The following is a 20,721-nucleotide window of genomic DNA, read 5'->3' on the forward strand; positions in this document are numbered from 1 at the left end:
TGTGCTCAGCCCTGAGGCCAGTCGTTGGGAATGTAGGTCCTTCAGATTTCTCACCTGTAAAATCAGAATGCCTACTGCCTACTCCAGGAATCAGCTAAGGGATTTGACGTCCACAAAGAAAAAAAAAAACTAACTTATTCAACTTTCAAAGCCACGTGGTCTGAGCAATTTCTTGCTACATTTGCAGAACCTCAAACCAGAAGGCTTGGTAGAAAGCTGCTTTCTATGCATCTCCTGATTTTAGCTGAGCAGGTGAAGAATCCACTGTTCCTTATGATCATGCAGTTAGGGTTAACGTGTTCTTCAAAAGCCTTTAGGTGGTGCTATAGCAAATGCAGGCATTTGGCTACATGGCCCTACAATTGGTTATCTGGGAGAATGTGCCAGTATTTCCTGGGACTACACTTCTAGATGACCTACCAGGACAGATAGCCCAGATATTCCCTAGAAGGTCCTGAGTTGACTCTTCTGGCTATCATGAAGAGTTAGTCATTGCTTAGATTCTTGGAGCACGTGTGAGATCACCAGGAAGCACATCAGAGACAATAACCATGAAACATGTCAAAACCATGCTGCTGACCTAGTTTACAGAAGAATGGACCGAACTCAGCCTGACTGCAGGAGGTTGCTTGCTACTGGCCATGAGTCACTTGGCCCCTGCCCTTTCAGTTCACCTTAGAGCAGGAGTCCTAGAGGGTTTTAGCCATGGCTGCCAAGAGGAAATGTCTGTAAGTGACTGCTTTGTTCTGGCTTTAACCACTCACCCAGAGTATGCAGCACTTCTGGAAGGGAGGTCCTTGAGTGAGAGACTAGCAGAATGTTACTCTGAGAAGAGCTGTTCTTCAGTGAGGGATGCACACACACACACACACACACACACACACACACACACACACACACACACACACACACAAAGAGTAGAGGTCAATAGAGGCCTAGGGACCTGTCTACTAGGAAAGGCATATCTTTGCATCTTTGAAATGACAGGTCCAGGGGCCAGTCCACCTCTGGCCCAAGGAAACCCAATCCAGAGAAGGGGCCTCAAACTGTTCAAGACCCACACAACAGATACACCAGCAGGCACTGGCAGTTAATCTAGATGATGCTCTCCCCAGGTGGGCAGAGTCCCTGGGCCAAGCTCTAGGCTGTCTTCTGTGCCAGCTGCCATCACCAGGAGAAGGAAGGCTGACCTGTGCAATGGCGTAATCTGAGTTGTTGGTAGCTTGCATGCCCTCGTTCCCGCTGATCCCCACCCCTACATGGGCTGTCTGGATCATCCCCACGTCATTGGCACCGTCCCCGATGGCTAGGGTGATGGCTTTCACTCGCTTCTTCACAACATCCACGATCTCCGACTTCTGCAGAGGGGACACTCTGTGAGAGAAGAGAGAAGAGGAGGAGTGAGCACAGCAAGCATCCTTCCCAAGGTGACAGCTCCAGTTTGCAATCAGAGGCAGTTACCAGACAACATCTGTAGCATGAATTCTAATTGGTCTTAATAATAAAGCCCAGAGTCAGATATGGGGTAAATGCTGAAAGACCAGAGAAGTAAAGGAGCCAGCCATTAGAGAGACCTCTTATCTCTACTGAATCCTTAGACATAAGGGGTGATCTTGTTCTTACAAACCCTTATACTGAATGTTGTCTCTACAAAACCTCAGACTGAATGCAGTGAGCTCCTGTCTCCTCCCACCTTATATTCCTCTCTCTACCTCCCTAGTGCTGGGATTAAAGGCATGTGAACCCCAAGTACTAGGATTAAAGGTGTACCCCCCCCCAAGTACTGGGATTAAAGGTGTGACCCACCACTGCCTGGCTCTGTTTCTCTTTTAGACTGGATCAATCTCATGTAGCTCAGGTTGGCCTGGAACTCACAGAGATCTTTGTGCCTCTGCCTCCTGAGTTCTGGGATTAAAGGTGTGTGCCAGCACTGCCTGGCCTCTATGGCTAATATGTGATGAGCTCCATACTATGATCTTCAGGCAAGCTTTATTTGTTAAAGTACAAACAAATCACCACAAGTATCACCACACACCTCCAAACCCAATGCATGCATTTTACATTCACATGAGAAGAAGCTTTGAGAAAACAGGAGTTTGTGCTTCTAAGCCTCTGCTGACTTCATGGATGCAATGCTTGTCTCTAAATCAGCCTAGAACGCAGCCAGTTTGTCATCCACTACTGAGTAGAGCCAGTGTCAAGAAAGCCCTCTGGTGCTCATGGGCACAGCCCAAGACCAAACATGTAATCTAGCTACCAGGACCTGTGAAAATGTCATCCCAATAAACCAGAACACTGAAAGAGCCTCCCCATTCCCCTTTGTTGTGTTATGCATCCTGTACAGTGCTGGGTCTGGCAAGGGAAAGTTCCAGAGAATTCACAGAAAGGAAAGAAAATGGGCAGGGAGAAAACAGAACAGGAGTGAAGATTCCATCTGTCTCTACCCAGAGATGATGATGTGTTTGCTGGGCATCCAGGGAAGGAGGCTGAATCTGCATATTCCCAAGCCTGAGGTATTCTGCTACTGGAGGGGCAGGAGCACAGCCCAGAATGGGAAGACCAAAGCAGCCCCTGCCTGGAAAGATGGAACGTGCCAAGATGTCAAGATCCCTCCACACTCTGGGAAGAGACTTTCTATGGACCTAAGGACCCAGTGCGCAGCAATGTTGGCTAATGAACTGTTCCACCACAGTGCAAGCCAGGGTGATTGAAAAGTGCCACTAGCATCTCAGGGCTGAGCTCCTTTTAACCCTGAATTGGTAAACTGACATTTGATTGGGGGGAATTTACAAGTACGCTACCAGTCACCTCCAGAGGGAGGTGCAGCAACTGTGCTCACATGTGGACTGGGTATAAACTAGGTCAATGCTCAGAGACCGGCTTCTTTTTTTCTTTTAAATAATTTATTTTTATTTTATGTGTATTGGTGTTTAGTCTGAATGTATGTTTGTGTAATAATGTTAGATCCTGGAGTTATAGACAGTTGTGAGTCTCCATGTGGGTGCTGGGAATTGAACCTGGGTCCTCTGGAAAACCAGTCAATGCTCTTAACTGATGAGCCAGATCTCCAGCCCCAAGACCTCTTCTTAAGAACTGTGCCACCAGCAAGGCTCCCATGTTCTAGGACACCCTGGGCAGACCTGGGGCTGCAGCTTCCCGGGTCTATATGTCACTCAACTAAGAGGGAGTTGGCCTTTTATCAGGTAGTGTAAACAAAGGATATCACCTGGAGTTTGGCCACTGAGACCTGTGGCTATGAAATAGGGAATGAGTTAAATAAAGCAAGGGTGTTTGAGTTAAAAGTTGTTGGTTTTCTATTGGGTGTTAGAGTTTAGTTCTTAAATTTTCCTACAGAGGCTTAGTGTTAAAGGCTTAGTCTCCAGGTACTGGGAGTGGTGGAGCCTTTAAAAGACGAGGATTGTGGCTGGAGAGATTGCTCAGAGGTCAAGAGCACTGAGGTTGATACCCAGCACCTACAGTGTGGCTCACAACTGTAAGTCTACTTCCAGGAGATTTGGTGCCCTGTTCTGACTTCTGCAAGTGCCAGGCACACATGTGGTATACGGACATACATCCAGTCAAAACATTCATACACATAAAATAAGTTAATTTTAAAGAATTTTTTAATTAAAGAAAGATGGAGCCTAGTAGGAGGTCTCTCAATCATCAAGAATATGGTGTAGTGGGACCAAGTTCCTCCTCTTTCTCTTTTCCACTTCCTAGCCTTGAGGTAAACGTCTTTGGTCTGCTATGCACTCCCTGCCATGGACTTCTGCTTTACCATGGGCTCCAGAAAGCAAAGATGATCAATGATAGAGTGAGGGTCTCCAAGCTGCCCCAAACAAAACAAAATAGAAAAAAACAAAACAAGAAACCCTGACATCCCAAATAACTTTCCTTATGGTAACAGAAAGCAGCTAAAGTGGCCAATAGGAGAAAGCTGCAAGTCACCAGTTTTTGTTTTTGTTTTTGTTTTTTTTCAGTTTGGCTCTGGGATTTGGCTCTGCAGTCATTCAGTCAAGCCTATTGCAATGGCTGACAGTACACTCCATGAATATCCAACAGCTGTCTCTTTCCAACTAGCGAAAGCAAGGGGTATGTAAAGCAAGTGTTACCCTGGCTGGCATTGTGGGAGCATGAAATTCTCATCAAGGATTTGTTACACCCTTACACTATAAGGCCTTGAGAAAATATAAGTCTAGCACATGCTCAGGGTTCAAAACAGATGCCAAACTGCCAATTTCTACAGGACTGACTGGGCACCATTACTCTTCAGTCACATGGAGCACTTGAGTATGCCAAGTTGCCACAGAGCAGAAAGCAGCTCTTTCCTAATCTTAATTTGTGACTTGGAATCATGTACCATACTTAATAAGCGTTCCCAGCATATAATGTGTTCACCCCATAAAACAAAGCCCCAGACCACATCTGAGCTGAGCAAGGTGCTTGGCACACTTCTGTAACCAATTTTGGTGCATTATGAATAAAAACATAAACTCTGAAAGTTCCATCAACTGAAGAGGTAGGCTACATATATACAGAACGTAATAGATTTGCAAATGAAGAATGCCCTCTTGAGACTTAAAAAAAAAAAAAAGGCTCAGTGCCCCCAGGGCGTCTCGGTTTCTATGTCCTGACTTTTTAAAGCTATTTTCTCAAGTTACTTTGAACATGATGCTTAAGTAAAACCACGGGTGGATGCTTTCACAGAATTGACGTCATATATTAATTTACCTGAGCTACAAAAGCCCTGGTAAGTGAGTTTCTCGTTAGGATCTTTCAGGGTAGTAGAAGTGAACGTAGCAAATCTCTTTCCTGCTCAGACACCTTTCAGATGGGGATGGGCCTAGATTATTGACCGGAGTACCAAACTCCCATGAGCTGGAGGGGTTGAAAAAGACTCCTTCCAGAAACATCCAAGAGAATTCCAGGCAGGTCATGGACATCAACCAGCTAACCAGATTTACTGCATACTTTCATTAGCTGATCCCCAATGATTAATTAGATAACTAACTGCAAGAAGTCTGCAGGTCACTGTCCCAGACCAGTGATTCTCAAGTGATAAACAGGGACCAAAGTCACCCACAGACCCTAATGTAGAAAGCTAGGGAAGGGCCTGTGCTGCAGTTTGAATGAGAAATGTCCCGCATTGGCTTATGTATTCAAGCACTTAGTCCCTGGTTGGTGGCACTGTTTGGGAGGGCTGGAGAACCTTTAGGAAGTGAGTCACTTGGGCCAGCCTTTGAGTTTTGTAGCCTGTGGCCCCACTTCCTGTTCTCTCCGGCTTCCTGTGTGTCTTTGGAATGTGATCAGTATTCTTCCTGACTGCTAGGTTACCTTCACATAACTACTGCCATGCCTCCCCAGCATTAAGGTCTAAATCCCCTCTGGAAATGGGAGCCACATAAAGCCTTTCTTCCTTCAGCTGGTTTTTGTCAGGACACTCCTCGGCAACAGAGATGTAACAAACAGCCTGTGATGGGAAATTCCAACCAGCTTCTAGGTAATGTTGAAGTGGTTTGTGTCAGTGGTAATGAAAGTTCTTCCTTGCTCACGTTTCCTAGACACACTTAAATGATACCATGGGTGCATGGAAAAGGTCAGAGAATGATGATGATGTTGATGATAATGATAATATCTTTGCAAAATCATTGAATCTCATTCCTTTTTCTTAATCCTCTCAGAGTCTTCTTCAAAATCAAAACTTAGCCTTAATTTAGTCTGGTATTTCATTTGAGTTATCCTACAAATGTGAGTACTTCACATAAGACGATATTGGGGGAATGTCAGGATGAGACAGCACTTATGCCGGGCGTTGGTGGCGCACACCTTTAATCCCAGCACTCGGGAGGCAGAGGCAGGCAGATCGCTGTGAGTTCGAGGCCAGCCTGGTCTCCAGAGAGTGCCAGGATAGGCTCCAAAGCTACACAGAGAAACCCTGTCTCGAAAAACCAAAAAAAAAAAAAAAAAAAAAAAAACAAAAAAACAAAAAAAAACACTGCACTTACTCTTGCTTTGTAGTGTTGTAGAAGACAATTTATACTAAGCCTAAGACACAGAAGTGCTGAGTGACATACTGCCAATGGATCAGATTTCACCTGGAAGGAGTGCACTTTCCTGTACAGGAAACTATGCTATGATGGGGATTTTTCTAATCCATTGAAATGAAAGACTGTGACATCTTCCTTATAGCAGCCATCTTCCCAAGCTACAATACCTTTCAAGATTTATGTATTGTTACTTAATGTATAAGAGTGTAGCATCTGCATGTATGTAAATGTATCAGGTGCATGCAGGGCTTGGAAAGGTCAGAAGAGGACATTAGATTCTCTGGAGTTGGAGTCACCAATAATCATGAGTTGCCAAGAGGGTGCTGGGAACTGATCCTGGGTCCTTTGCAAGAGCTCCCATCTCTCCAGTCCCATGTAGTACCTTTGAAAGTCTCTTACATAGGCTGGTAAGATGGTTCAGTGGGTAAAGGGGCTTGCAGCCAAGTTCAGTGACCCAAGTTTGATCTCTGGGTCCCACATGGTAGAAGAAGAGACCCAACTCCCTCACATTGTCCTGTGATCTCCACATACACACTGTGGCATGCTTGTTACCACACATGTATACACACATCCACATGATAATTTATATAATTTAAAGGTCTCTTATTTTAAGCAGATACACATACTTAATTTGTAGGCATAAAACCTAAAAGTTACTGAACTATTCTGCATACATGTCTGTTAGGTACTTCCTTGCCTGCCTGCATGTTTGGACCTTTGATAATTTGGTATAATTCTATGGGAGACTTGGGGCCAGATGTCTAAGACATCCATGCAGCCTCCCCTATCTTCCCTGTATATGTATAGAACAGCCTACACATGTATCTATACTTTGACCTAAAATGTTCAGCGTTCTCAAAATGTAAACTCTTGTCCCAGTTTGCAGTACAATCTCACTGTGGCCCCAAATTGTAACAACAGATAATATCAACAGTGTAGAATGGTCACTAGACCACAGTGGGAAATGCAGGACTTTGGACATAGGATAGATAGGAAGGATCCAGAGAGCCTTAGGACTGGGTTATTTGAAGTGCTGGTAGCTAAGAATTCAAGGGAGTCACTTGGAAGTTGTAAAGGGGACTATGATATCTCCCATATCACACAAACACATCCTTGAAGAAAAGCCCTCTTATAGGAATCTCAAAGAAACAGTACTATGCAGAAATGAAGGGCGGGGTCTCCCCTCTCATGGCTCCCGTTACTGTTTCATGGTTAAGCCAATACACATGCACACCCCTTTCACATGGCACCTTCAAAACAATGAAGATTGCTTTTTCACCCCCCTCCACCAGACTCCTAACACCAAATTCTATTATACAGCAGCTACAGGGAATAAAATGACTATCTGGATCATGATTCCAAGCGGCAGTACAGCTCTAGTCATAACTACAAAGAACAACAAAAATTGCACCCAAGTTCCACATGAGCAACAGACCTGGGAACACGCAGTTGTTGGACAACCATGAGAAACTACTGATCCACAGAGAGAAGAAAGGAATTCAAAATTGTCTGGAGACCTCAGGGAAATCCATATTTTCCACGAATGATAGTTCACAGAAAGCAGATAAAAATACGTCATTTTACCGCGCTCCAGGGACAGATGCTGTTTGCAAACTTCCTGACCAACATGCTGGTGGTCCCGATTCTATTTCCTGTTAAGGTCCTTGAAAACATTCCAGACTTCTTATGACAACTCCCATTGACAAACGGGCAGCAACGATCTCTGGCCTCACAAAGGCTCTCCTGGGAAGGGCTCAGATGTGAGCCTGGTCTTTTCTCCCACCTTGCTTCTGCAGATCAAAATGCTTTGATTGTTACAGGCCAACCATCAGCCCCTAGATATCATCTTGCATGAGCTTGCATGAGGGCTTCATAGATACTTGCTCTCCAGGCATTAGGACTTTTCACATGGTCTTTGGGCAGCATTGAATAATGAACATCAGTATTTGCCTGGAGTCACCTTCTGCTACCATCTGGCATGCCTCATGAGGACCTTTGCACCATTAAGTACTATCCAGCACGGTCTCTGGTAGGGTAAACATTTAATTTGTGGGGTGAATGCAATGATGAACGTCTATCAATACTTGCATTAAACTTGGCACAAAATGACACGAACCACAGTGTGATCCAGCCACCATTGTAAACTATAGATCAGAACGACGTCTGATAACATGCTCAATCAAGGTTCCGCAGTGGAGGCTGCTATGGTCAAAACACAGAGAGTCTGTGTAAAGGAGACATGAAGAGCAGGCAGCAGTGTGAGCAACTGGCTTTCATCTTGATTGTATAACTGGACAGTAACTTGGAGAATTTCAGACATATATTGAATTTAAATTGTAGGAGCTTACTACTCTTGTGACATATAACTCCCGTGACATAATATAAGCTCTGAAGTTTATTAACAATAAAGTATAAATATTGATCATCAAAATCATTAAAATACAATATGTCTCTGTTCCCACTTTGAAACAGGAAGAAGGGGGTAGCCCAGGATGGCAAAAATTGTGTGTGTGTGTGTGTGTGTGTGTGTGTGTGTGTGTGTGTGTGTGTGTGTATCCCAGTTAGTCCTCAAACTCTCAATTCTCCTGTCTTATCTCTCCAAGTCCTGGGGTGACAGGCAGGTGTCATCATGCCTGACACTCAAAATTTTAAAATCAAGATTTGAGTCCTTGCTTGCACTTCACAAACAAAGAGGACAATAGCTTTAAAAACATTCTTGTGTAAATATGCTACTGTAGCAGTATGTTATTTAAAGGCACATTTAATTCACTGCCAATATAGATCTTTATATAAAGCTTGTTCTTCCAGTGCACCCATTGTCCACAAGATGTAGTCTTGGTTCTTTTATAAACCATCTGAGTAGCTGATCTCTCAGTTTGAATGACTTAACCGGAGATATAAATTGATGCACTTTATCTGCCCTTCTCTGGTGGTTCCAGGAAACTAAGAAGGAAGGTGCTCGAGCACTGAGCTACTTAACTCATAATTCTTGGAACACAAGAATGCAAGACTAGCTACTCTAGTATCCCAAAGCTATTCTATAGCATCTATACCTAGTTAAACACTGCAGAATTTTCCTTTAAAACCCTGACTTATAAAGGGAAAGCCCTAAAAACTGATCTACCATCTATCTATCTATCTATCTATCTATCTATCTATCTATCTATCTCTTATCCATCCATCATCTATCTGCATCTACCATCTTTATCTATCATCCATCATCTGCATCTATCTATATCTATCGACCTATCATTTATCTATCCATCTTTAATGTCTATATCTACCATCTGTATCTATCATCTGTATCTATATCTAGCTATCATCTATCTATCTATCATCTACCATCTGACTGATATTAATGACTGTCACTGGTGGCTGCTCTAACCCTTGTAAGCCTTCTCTTCTAGGCATCACACATCATCTTACAGCTGTGAGTAGTCATGGCAACTTGATATTCTTTATTAACTGAGCAAATCTTTATAACTTGATCCTGCCTGAGGTTGTAAAAGCTGCTTCAGCAGCTGAGATTCAGAAAGGGGCTGTGAGAAAAGGGGAGGCTGCCCGCCTGCCTGAGGTAACCTTACCCTTCAACTGAGAAAGGGCACACTATGAAACATAGATATTTTGCTTGCCAGTTCAGAATATACATGCATTCTTGCTTGTATCAATTTTATCACTTGTCTGGATACAGAACAATTACCGTGATGTTCTGACAGAACCTAACATCTGAGCACCTAACTGGTCCACGAAATGATGTGGAATGTTCTAAGATTTGGGCAACCTCATCTGAGGTGAAAATAGAATGCAGTGAGTATTGTGCATTGCATGCAGTTTAATAATCACTGAAAGCAACTGGCTATAGGCTGCCTCTTCCTCAATGAGGCTGAAAAGAATGGAGCAGTCCAGGAAGGCTGGGATTTAAGTAAAAGATATTAGATCCTCCTGTTCCCAGGCTGGAACAGGGATTAGAATAACACATTTAAATACCTTAATGTTTTTAGCACAAAAAGCATTAATTCGATACTCTGCTTCCTTGAAGTGCTTTATTTAGGCCCCGAGACGCTCTCAGGAGTGTCTAGCTTCCTTGAAGTTAACATGCATGGACTGTTCCCGCTGCAACTTCACTGTATTTCACAACAGTGCATCTGACCTCTGCTGTGGGGAAGGTGGGAATAAGAAACAGAGCCGAGAGGAAAGCTGAGAAGTGTTGGGGTTTCGACATTTCAGCGCAGACTTACAGTCCCTACAGGACCAAGCTGCATGAGCTCATGCAGCACTGAAAATTAACGATGATGAGGAGATGCTTAGATCGGCTTCAATTAGACCTTCCCTTCTGCCATCACCTGTGCCAGGGGCCAAAGGTCACCTGACTCCCAGTCCAGCAAATGTTGAACTGTAATGGCTTGAGCTCTGGAAAAAAAAAATTGGGCCAGCCTGTCTTATTTTATTGTTCCCTCTAACCTAAGCAACCGAGAGACCCCAGAGCCAAAGGAACAGCCATAGCCAATGCCATGTGTGTGCCACAGTTGGAGGCAGTCCACTAGTCAGAGTATTTTTCTCCTGATTTCATTTCCTGTCCTTTTTTTTTTTTTTTTGCAGAGTGTGATTTGTGGAGTGGGAATGGAAGTTTCACAAAGTTCTTCTTTCCAAGTAGCACACACACCTTCTAAGACTTAAACCACATTTAACCATTTACTAATTCTTGACCTCAATAGCAGGGACTGATGATGCTTTCCTTCCCCGTGGCCACGTAAGTGCAACTGTCTAAAACAAAACAGCTGCTGGCATTCTCTCATTCCAAACCAACATGGAGGTGACATGTCATGAATACATACACCCAGTGACTCCCAAAAGAAAGACAGAGAAAAGCAGACAGAAAATCATCAGGCCGATGGTGGGGAGCCACAGTGATGGTAGGTGGGACAAATGTGGGCTTAAAGATTAATTACGGGAAGGTCTGTATGCACAGTGGACATGGTAGAAAGACACCGCACATCCAGGGAAAAGAAGTCATACCAATGTGAAGGCTTATATTGAATGTCAACTTGACAGCATTTAGACCCAACCTGGAGGCACATCTCTGGGCACATCTGTAAAGGATTTTCTAGACCGGGTAAGCTGAGGAGGAAAGACTACCATAATCATGGGTGACATCATTCCATAGGCCAAGGTTCCAGGTTAAATGACAAGGATTTACTTATTTCTGCTAGCTGGGTACCACCATTACTGTTCCCTGCTTTCTGACTGTGGACATGATGAGACCAACTTTGTCTTTCTCCTGCCTCCATGCCTTCCCTGACATGATGTGCTGTCTCATGTAACTGTGAGCCTAAGTGGGGTTTTGTCAGGCATTGTGTTGTGGCAACAAGTATCTGACACACCAATTACATTAGCAGCTGGCACACATTTCTGCAGGTTGACAGGCAATTTTGTCTTCTGATTATTAACATCACAATGGTACTTACTGGACCAATGTCTGATTAGAAATGTAGTTGGGCCATTCCTCCATTAGCCATAAACCACTTGGTATTAGTAACCTGCTTTATTCATTTTTAGATCCCCTAGCACAAATAAAATAGTTAAACAAATTTTGTTGGATTAGAGTTTCTTTTTTGTAGTAGACTTATATATTTATAGTATATCTTTCTTTTCTTTCCCCTAAATTACAGTTGTTTCCATTTCGTGTTCAAGGCTATACAGATTAAATGAGGAATAACAGTTGTGCAGTTTTGATCAAAGAAAGTGAAAGATAAAGACTCTGAGTTGATGACAATGTCAGATTTCAACTTTCAATTCTACCTGGAAGTCATACTTTTCAGAGTAAACTAATATGTTAATAACCAGATTTCTCAAATTGTCACCTTTTGTAATTAGCAGCCACCACCTAAAAATCAAGTTTGCTATTGACAGGGTCTGATGGGTGGAGCAGATGCCACCAACACCTATCACTTTCTTGCAGCTGACAGCTGCAGCTTGAGACAGAGCAGAGGCCCAGCTCCATTTGAAGGGAGTCCAAGACTAATACTAGCCAGGCACACACCTGATTGAACCAGGGCTGGTTCCAGAGTGGGAGTGAATAAAGAAGAAGGTTCTAGCCAAGAAATGGGAGAAGTGTGTCAGGCATGGTGGCACACACCTTTAACTTCAGCACTCAGGAGGTAGGGGCAGGCAGATCTCTGAGTTTGAGGCCAGCCTGTTCTAGGCCAGCTAAGGGATACATTGTGTCTCAAAAAAGGAAAAAAGAAAAGACAGAAAGACAGACAGACAGGGAGGGAGGGAGAAAAAAAGAAAAGAAAGAAAGGAAGGAAGAGAGACAGGAAGGAAGGAAGGAAGGAAGGAAGAAGGAAAGAATGAAAGAAAGAGAGAGAGAAAGAGAGAGTAGAGAAGGAAGCAAATAAAGACATAAGAAGTAACTGGTGGTGTGGGGCATGGAGTGGCAATGTTAGCTAATACAAACGGCATAGGCTCCCAGCTTTAGCAACAAAATGCTTTTACTTTGCATCCTTGTGAGCTATGAAATGCCACGTTTATACCGTACTACCATGCTTATCTCTGCTGAAACAGGAGCCACCGACCACAGTGAGCCTCAGCTGGTCTTATACACAGCTCTGTCTCTCTCTTTGTTTCTGTATCTGTCTGTCTCTCCCTCCCCCTCTCTCCTTACATTGAACTGACATAAACAGAATCTAAAGCAGTTAGAGATTTGGCATAGTAACCTTCTCCCCAAACAGCACAATGACAATGACTTCCCATTCTCTCAGATTACACTAGACAGTTTCCAGCCACTCATATGGGGCCCGGTGTTATAAAAGAGATGACAGCATGGACCCCTGTCCTTTAGAGAAATAGGTGATGTTTTTCCTTCTGTCCTAGGCCCAGCATCCAAAGTCAGGCGAGGTCCAGACCAGATTCTGTGAGCTTCAGTCTGAGAGGATGATCATCAGCCTCAGGGAAGGCCTTGGTGCATCTCCATCCCCACAGCCCCTCAACTGCACTGGAAGTCACGTGGACCACACTCTTAGGGAGTCAGGACATTCACTGCTCTAGAGGACATCAGTATGCTTCTTGTGAGAGACAATGAGAAGGTTGTAAATCAGGGGGAGGCCCAGCTCCATTTGAAGGGAGTCCAAGACTAATACTAGCCAGGCACACACCTGATTGAACCAGGGCTGGTTCCAGAGTGGGAGTGGGAATGATAGCATTAAGGGGGTAGAGTCTTAAGCATTAAGTGGGTAGGCCATGAAGGGAACCTGGCCTCTACCTATCTGATATACTTCCTCTTTGTTCCTTTTGCTCCCTGTGGAGAGCAGAAAGGGCATGCCCACTGACTCATAAGCTGTGACATGTGTCTTCAAGGGACGAATAGAACTAAGGGATCATAAAATACTGCTATGGAAGGAGGCAGGGGAGTGCTGACTCTGCACATTCTGTTTGCTTGGCAGGGAAGGGAGTGGAGTTCTTTCCACACACTGGCTGATCCAATCACCACCACAGCTCTGCCAAATCACAACTATTATCATCTCCCATTTTACAGGTTAAAAAAACAAACCCAGTTTGGAAAGGGTGACTCCATGTTTCCAAGGCACACACCTATGCTAGACCTGAACACAGCGGGGCCTTCCAGGGTCTGCCCACTCAGCCATGCTGGGACAATCTTGGCTGCTGTGGAAACATATTCAGAAGCTTTCATGCCATTCTGCTGGGTCAATGGGCCCCAGCTGAGTGTAGGGCACAGAGTACAGGAAGGAGAATGTCTGTTCCAAACACTACCCAAAGCCAATGACTTTACTGTTCCCTCAGTTCTTATCATATGGTGCCATCAGCATTGTCATCTGGCTTATAAGACAGACACAAAGACCTAACAACTGTGAAATGTAGACAAACACCTGCCTGGATCTTACCTCAATGGTAGGTTAGATATCTCTAATGCCTATGCTCCGCCCACCATCTCCGCTGAGAGCCTATCAGGCTCCCAGTTAGTCCTAGAGTCAGTACTCTCCTCTCCTGGGCACCTGACCTGGGAGCCTCACATGTCTTCAGGACGGAGTTGGATAAGGCCGTCCGTATGTGGAAGACATTGTAAAGCTTGAACTATCTGAGGGACCCCTAGCAGTAGGACCAGGATCTAACCCTGGTACATGAGTTAGCTTGTTGGAGCCCATTCCCTATGGTTGGATGCCATGCGCAGCCTTAATGCATGGGAGAGATGTTTGGTCCTGCCCCAACTTGATGTGGCAGACTTTATTGCCCTCGTAGCCCGTACCTGTGAGGAAGAATGGACGGGGGTGGGCTGGGGGAGGTGAGAGGGGAGGGAAGAGGGGTGGGATGGAGAACTGTGGTTGGACTGTAAATGAAATTAAAAAAAATAAGCTCTTAAAAAAAAAAAGAACTAGGAGAAGAATCTTGGCTGACATGTCCTTGCTTGGATTTTCCTCCTTCCCTTTAAGTCCCATTTCAGATAATTTCCACACATAATTTTATAGAGAACTTATATAAGACACAGTACAAGTTGATCATCCATGATTCAGAAATTACAAGTCTGACATCCCCAACCTTTTGAGTGCCAACACAATGCCACCACTGAGAAATTCCACACAATGAAAAGGCTCCATTCACAATACTATTAAAAGTGTTCTATAAATTAACTTCAGGCTACGCAAATGAGATGCACATAGAACAAACAAATATCAGTGTTAGGGTTGGGTCCAACTACCGAGATATTTCATCATAAATACACCAAAATCTGAAAAATCCTGAAACTTGTGGTCATTCTGACCCTGAACATTTCAGATAAAGGTCAGCCTGCAGCCCTTGCACAGCCTAGACACGATGAAGCAGGAGCAGGTCTCAGAAGGAGATCTGGTGCTTGGAGCCAAAGCCAAAGTCCACACCCACATGGTGTGCTCTCCCTTCAATTCCTATGCAGCAGGAATCACAGCATAGCAATAATCATGTGTTCTAAAGGAAACACAGTTAGGTTTGGAGCAGGAAGTAGCATGGAGTCAGCTCACCTCTGCAGACTCTAATATTGTGGTTTTTCTTGAATGACAGAATGGGACAATCAGCTCAATATGTCCTCATGCCCTAAAACCACACCAGCTGTCAGCTAGAGTAAACTAAAAACACAAGGGAACTTGCCAGCAACACAGGCATCATCTCTATGACGTCAACCACCACAGGGGGATTCTCTTCCCATCGGTGTTGGAATAGGTTTTCCCCCTACTCCCAACAACACCATTACAACAAGACTTCAAGAAATCCATCTAACTGGCAAATGAAGTGATGGGGATGCAGTTATTACAAGGGGAAAGCTATAGTCTGCTTTCTAGGAGAAAATGGTAGGTATTACATGAAACGATTTTTAAGCTGAGGGCAGGGGAGATGGAAGGTAAAGTGTTTGCTCTGTAAGCCCAAGGACCTGAATTCAATCCTTAGAGTTCCTGTTTAAATAGACGAACATGGTGGTGTATACTTGTAAGCCTAGCTGGAGAGACACAGACAAATGGATTTCTGGGGCTCACTGGGCAGCTAGCTTACCCTGATAAGCAGGTTCCAGACCAGTGAGAGATCCCGTCTCAAAAACTGGTGGATAGTGCCAGATAGTATGAGACTGTGATCTGACCCCACACATGCATATACACACAGTGTATACACACCTGCACACATGCACGCACCCCATTAATATGCGTGCATATTTATATACACAAACATAAATATAAAAAAGCCTAGATGAGCACTAGATGAGCACTAGATGAGCACTAGATGATTAATAAATGAATAACACAACTGTCCTCTCCAATGGATGACCTAATAAAATCCAATTATTAAAACAAATGGATTTTCAGGCTGACCAAAATGGCCTAGGTGAGTGCCAGGCCTGCCCAGGGCCAGACAAATCCATAGGGCCCTACGAATTGCTGGACAAGTCACACAGATTTGCGGCTATGCAAGGGGAGTCATTCTTTTTGAGTCCTTGAGTAAATGGAAGAGAAAAATGCACAGGAATGTTGGCTTAATGTGCTTTGATGGTGATTAGGATGCAGCCCATTTCTATGTCTTCCAGATGCTGTGGCAGGAAAGGAAACAGACTCTCCCCTCACTCTGGGGAGTTAACTTTCCCTCAGTTTTGCTGCAGGTGGCTTTCGTCTTTTGAGTGCACCCTAGGCACAAGAGTAAGGAGACCCCTGACATAATCAGGGGCCTCATCACATGACTGACATGGGCTGCCAGTTTCAGAGATGATGTCAGAGAAGGGCCCATCCCTCCAGTCACCTCCCCCCGGGAGGGGGTACTGTGACCAGGCTTCCCTGCACGGTTCAGTCCCTGGTACAGACCTGGTACTGTGTTGTGGTCTGTCCTACTGCAAAGAGACGGACCCATTACAGCTGCACACGCTCCACTCTGCACTGCAGAGCTCTGTGTGTATGGTAGGGAGTGAAGCCAGGAACCACATTGCCCAGAGTGTCTGGCCAACCCTGAGCTAGACTGCAAGTGAGCTAGAAGTTTCTTTTATTTTTTAAAACAACTTTTTGAAACATAGCTCAGGCTGACCTGGATCTTACTATGTGGCCTAAGCTGGTCTCTAATTCTCCTGACACCGTCTCCACCATGTTAAATGACAGCAGTAAGTCACCAAGCTAGGTCATCAGGGTACCAAACCCATGAGAGGCTGCACTTTCCTGTGGGCTTCTGATTTCTGAGTTTGTCACCTCTCTCATATAGTAGTCTGGGGCATAAAGTGGCCTGCCATGATCATTTTTATTTCACAGAAGTACCAGTGTCTCTACCCTGTCTAGGCTGTCCCTTCTCTTGTCAAGCAAGCTTGAAGCCACAAAGGGAGGGTCTAGCCCACCCCATCAGGGCAGACCCTGTGTTGTCATTGGTGCTCCCCAATGAGGTGGGGGACACAGGACACATTGACACGTTGCTCCTCCACTGTATCAGACTGCTGCTATGTACAGCCAAGCTAAGCACACACTTATGGAAGGTGACAGGGAAATGCAAGTTAGAAAAACTCAGGAAACTAGCTCTGATGCCATGGAAAGAGGCACTGGCCAAACCCCACTCAAAGAAGTTTGGCACCAGGGATATTGTGAATAGAGTTTGGCAAAATGTAAACAGACTAGAACTATACAAAAATGCTTGTTAAAAGAAAAACAATCCATGGAACATATTTTGAACCATAGTTAAGATATAGTGCATTATGCCAGAGAAGGTATGGCGATGAGAGGGCCACTAGTTATGTGGCAGGAACAGAGGTAGCCGGCCATACTACATCCACAGGCAGGTGCCAAAGAAAGATGGATACTGGTGCTGGGCAAGCTTCCTCAGTTTCCCCTTTTTATGCAGTCCAAGATGCCAGTCCATGATATGTCTCACCCACATCCAAGGCTAAGCTTCCCCAGTTAAACTTCTCTGGAAACATCCTTAGAGACATGCCCAGAGCTCTATCTCCAAGGCATTCTAAGTGGATAAAAATTTACCCTCACAGGAATCTGTGAGTGAGGAAACCTACCAGACAAGTCGAATTGTATTCATACAGTAAGCTGTTTACCCAGGAAAGTGAGGCCCTTGTATCCTGAAAACGGTGGTCACTAGCTGTGACCCCAAAGTTGCTTGGAGAATGCAGTAGGAAAGTTTATAAATTCATGAGTTGTCCTCAAAAATCTTTGGTTCCTTTGGTCCATATAGCTGGGCATGAAGTCAGTGCTCAGGAAGGCAGTGATGGCTAGTAAAAACCCCAGGCTCCCAAGTCCACATCTCTGAGACCTGAATGCATTGATTTCTGAAAACATATGACATGGTTGACACTAAACTGAAGCCACCTGACTTCAAGGGCTAGATTGGGAAAATCTAGTGTGGAGGAGATGACAGTATTGGAGTGAGGACAGCTGATGGGGAGGGTATCAAGAAGAGAGGGTAGGGAGGAGGACAATGGGGCTTAGGCTATCTAAGGGGGCACTGATCACAGGAATTTCATATGAATATGACAGGAATTTCAGATGAATATAGATTTCCACAGGGGAGACTATTACAGAGGAGAAATTAATATTTAGGACCTCCAAATTTGACTCTGATCAGGCCACATAGTTGTTTGTTTTTCTTCAGATTCTTCTCTACTATTTGTGGAATTCTGATAAACCCACCATATGGTTAAAAAAAAAATATCCTAAGTGTACTCTATCTGCCCATCACACTGGCTTAGCCTGGCTCACCTTAACAGGTCTAGGAACACTTCTATATGCCTACAGAGTCAGACAAAATAGCCTAAGGCAAAGCCCATATTATGATTAAGAGTTGAGTAGACCACAGACCTGACCCCATGATCATGACTGTCTGGGTCCTGAACTTAAGATTTCTTACAGATTTTCAGTGTTGGAGATGAAGTCCAGGGCTTTGTACATTCCAGACAAGCATTCCGTGCCTGGGCTACATCCTCAGACCCAGGTTTTACTTTTCTTATCTATTTTGTGTGTATGCCACATGTGTGCAGTGCCCATGGGGGCCAGAAGAGGGCAATAGATATCCTACGACTGGAATTACTTACAGGTGGTAATCAACTACCGCGTAGGTGCTGGGAATTGAACCCAGGTCCTTTGGAAGAGCAGCCAGTGCTCTTAACTGCCGAGGCATCTCAACAGCCCCTGCTTAACCTTTTAATGGTGTGAAAGTACACACACAAACATCTGTTTTTTCACCTTCACTATAATATTAACAAATTCCATGAGACAGCCAGCACTCTTGCTATATAATAAGCCTTGGGTTGGATAATTTTGTTCAATGTATGGCTAGGGAAGTGTTCTGAACATGTTCAAGGTAAACTAGGTCCAGATGTGGTATACAGTAGATTCCATATATTAAATGCATTGGCAATGCATTCAACTTATTGTGGGCTTATTGAGGTGTGAGCAATTGCAGGCCCAGAAGCATCTGTGTTTAACTGGAATGTTAGCCAGTTGTGTTTGGTGAAAAGTGTAGTACATGCTCCAAAGAGCCCTTATGAAATAGCCTGCTACATCTGGGTCACAAACTACCACTGGACACAGCGATTCCACCACTTGACACCCCCACCCAAGCAATAGTGTCACTCTGCACCTACTGACACAGTGGAACTGTCGTCTCTACTCATGTCTCTACACTTTGACTACTCGCGTGTCTAAGTCAGAGTTCATCCACATGCAAATAGCTTCCTCTGAAGTTAACATAGGTGTTACCTATCAGAAACAAAGGAACTGTGTGACAGATGACTAAGCCAATCAATGACAAGAACATTCTGTCCATTCTTCCTCTCCTTTGTTTATAGAAAACCTTCAGGAGCTCATTAGGTTCACTGCTGTCCACTGCCCAGCTTCCTCCAAGCCCTCTCTCTGTCCTAAGAAGCCACCATTACCTCCTCCAGAAAGTCCTTCGTGGCCTCTCCCAGGAGAGCCTGGTTCAAGAGACAGCCCCTCCAAGGGATCATCCCACATCCTCCTCTCTAGGGCGCCTCTCTCCCTACCCCACCCGACCCCACCCCTGAGAGCCTCTCCCTCTAGCTGGTGTACATGGATCCTAACTGTTCATAACCCAAGCACTTGCCCCATTCCTGCTTTTTCTCATGACCAAACTTCCCCTTTCACTCCCTAGATCCCAGGCTAGGAAGCACTAATTAACTCTCCATTTCCAAGACACTTCCTAATCTCAGGTTATCCTGTGGCCCAACCTCCTCAGCAACTGCCTGCAGTTCTAAAACCTCCTGGAAAGGACCAGTCAGACCCCTTCTCCATCTCCAGAGATAATCACTGTGTACCTGGAAAAGCTGGCTCATTTAGCATCTCGGTGCTTGGCAATTGTTAGCAAAAGCGGCCCTTATCCTAATAAAAGTGTCAACTTGTTCTAAGAGGAAGGAAAAATGCTAAGTGCTAAGGCCTCCATAATATTATGATGGCAAGTTACTCTGAACAGCAGTATGTCAATTGCTGTTATGACTTCATGGTCCTCTGGTTACCAAACCATATTGTAGCTTTCAAAGCTTAGGAAAACAGTCATTTATTTTAACCTCTACATACTGCTGTTGAAACACCAAAAGTATATGTAAGTGGTGATGACGGTGGGGCGGCTCTTCACTACCACCCAGACATATTAAAACGAAAAAGGGAAAATCCAGCCTGAGCCAGAATAACTGCTAATACAAACAGACCCCTGTGCAGTGTGAGTGGGTCACAGTCACCGCTGGACTCAAAGCAACCACAGCCACTCTGTTGACTCCCCAGCTGGTGCCTGGACATGTTTCAGCTGATGAACAGGCCCTGGAGCAGAAACCTCTAAATGCAGGCTAATCGCCCAGCACAGCAGGGACATCTTTGATTAATTTACTATCACTGAAAGCACAAGAAAGACAAGAAAGAAAGTGTTCCATAAGACACAGTTAAACAAGCAGTCGCTGCCTCCTCCTGGAGTACCAACAAAGACAGCTGGATGGGGTCCAGTGGAAAAGTAACTAATAGTCTATGTTGACTAACGTTTATAGGGTCCCCCCTTTCTATGTTATACCATTTCATTCTGTGGCTCAACCAAAAAGTTTATATAACATTTTAACAAAAGCTCTAGTAAGCTTAAGAAACTTCAGGCATGTCATAAGGAAACTCAGGTCATTCAAAAACAGTTATAAGGAAACTTGAAAACACGGGAC

At 44.5% G+C, this 20,721-nt stretch overlaps 1 protein-coding gene across 1 annotated transcript in view; it reads right to left on the reverse strand.

The window, feature by feature from the left end:
• Positions 1 to 20,721, reverse strand: part of Atp8a2 (ATPase phospholipid transporting 8A2) — a 432,334-nt gene that overhangs the window by 195,417 nt on the left and 216,196 nt on the right. Inside the window, exon 25 of the mRNA XM_035452970.1 lies at positions 1,191 to 1,374. Within this exon, the coding sequence (XP_035308861.1) occupies positions 1,191 to 1,374 (184 nt within the window). The remainder of the gene's footprint in view (positions 1 to 1,190; positions 1,375 to 20,721) is intronic.

This window comes from Cricetulus griseus (genome assembly GCF_003668045.3).
Source record: "Cricetulus griseus strain 17A/GY chromosome 1 unlocalized genomic scaffold, alternate assembly CriGri-PICRH-1.0 chr1_1, whole genome shotgun sequence".
Classification (NCBI taxonomy): domain Eukaryota; kingdom Metazoa; phylum Chordata; class Mammalia; order Rodentia; family Cricetidae; genus Cricetulus; species Cricetulus griseus.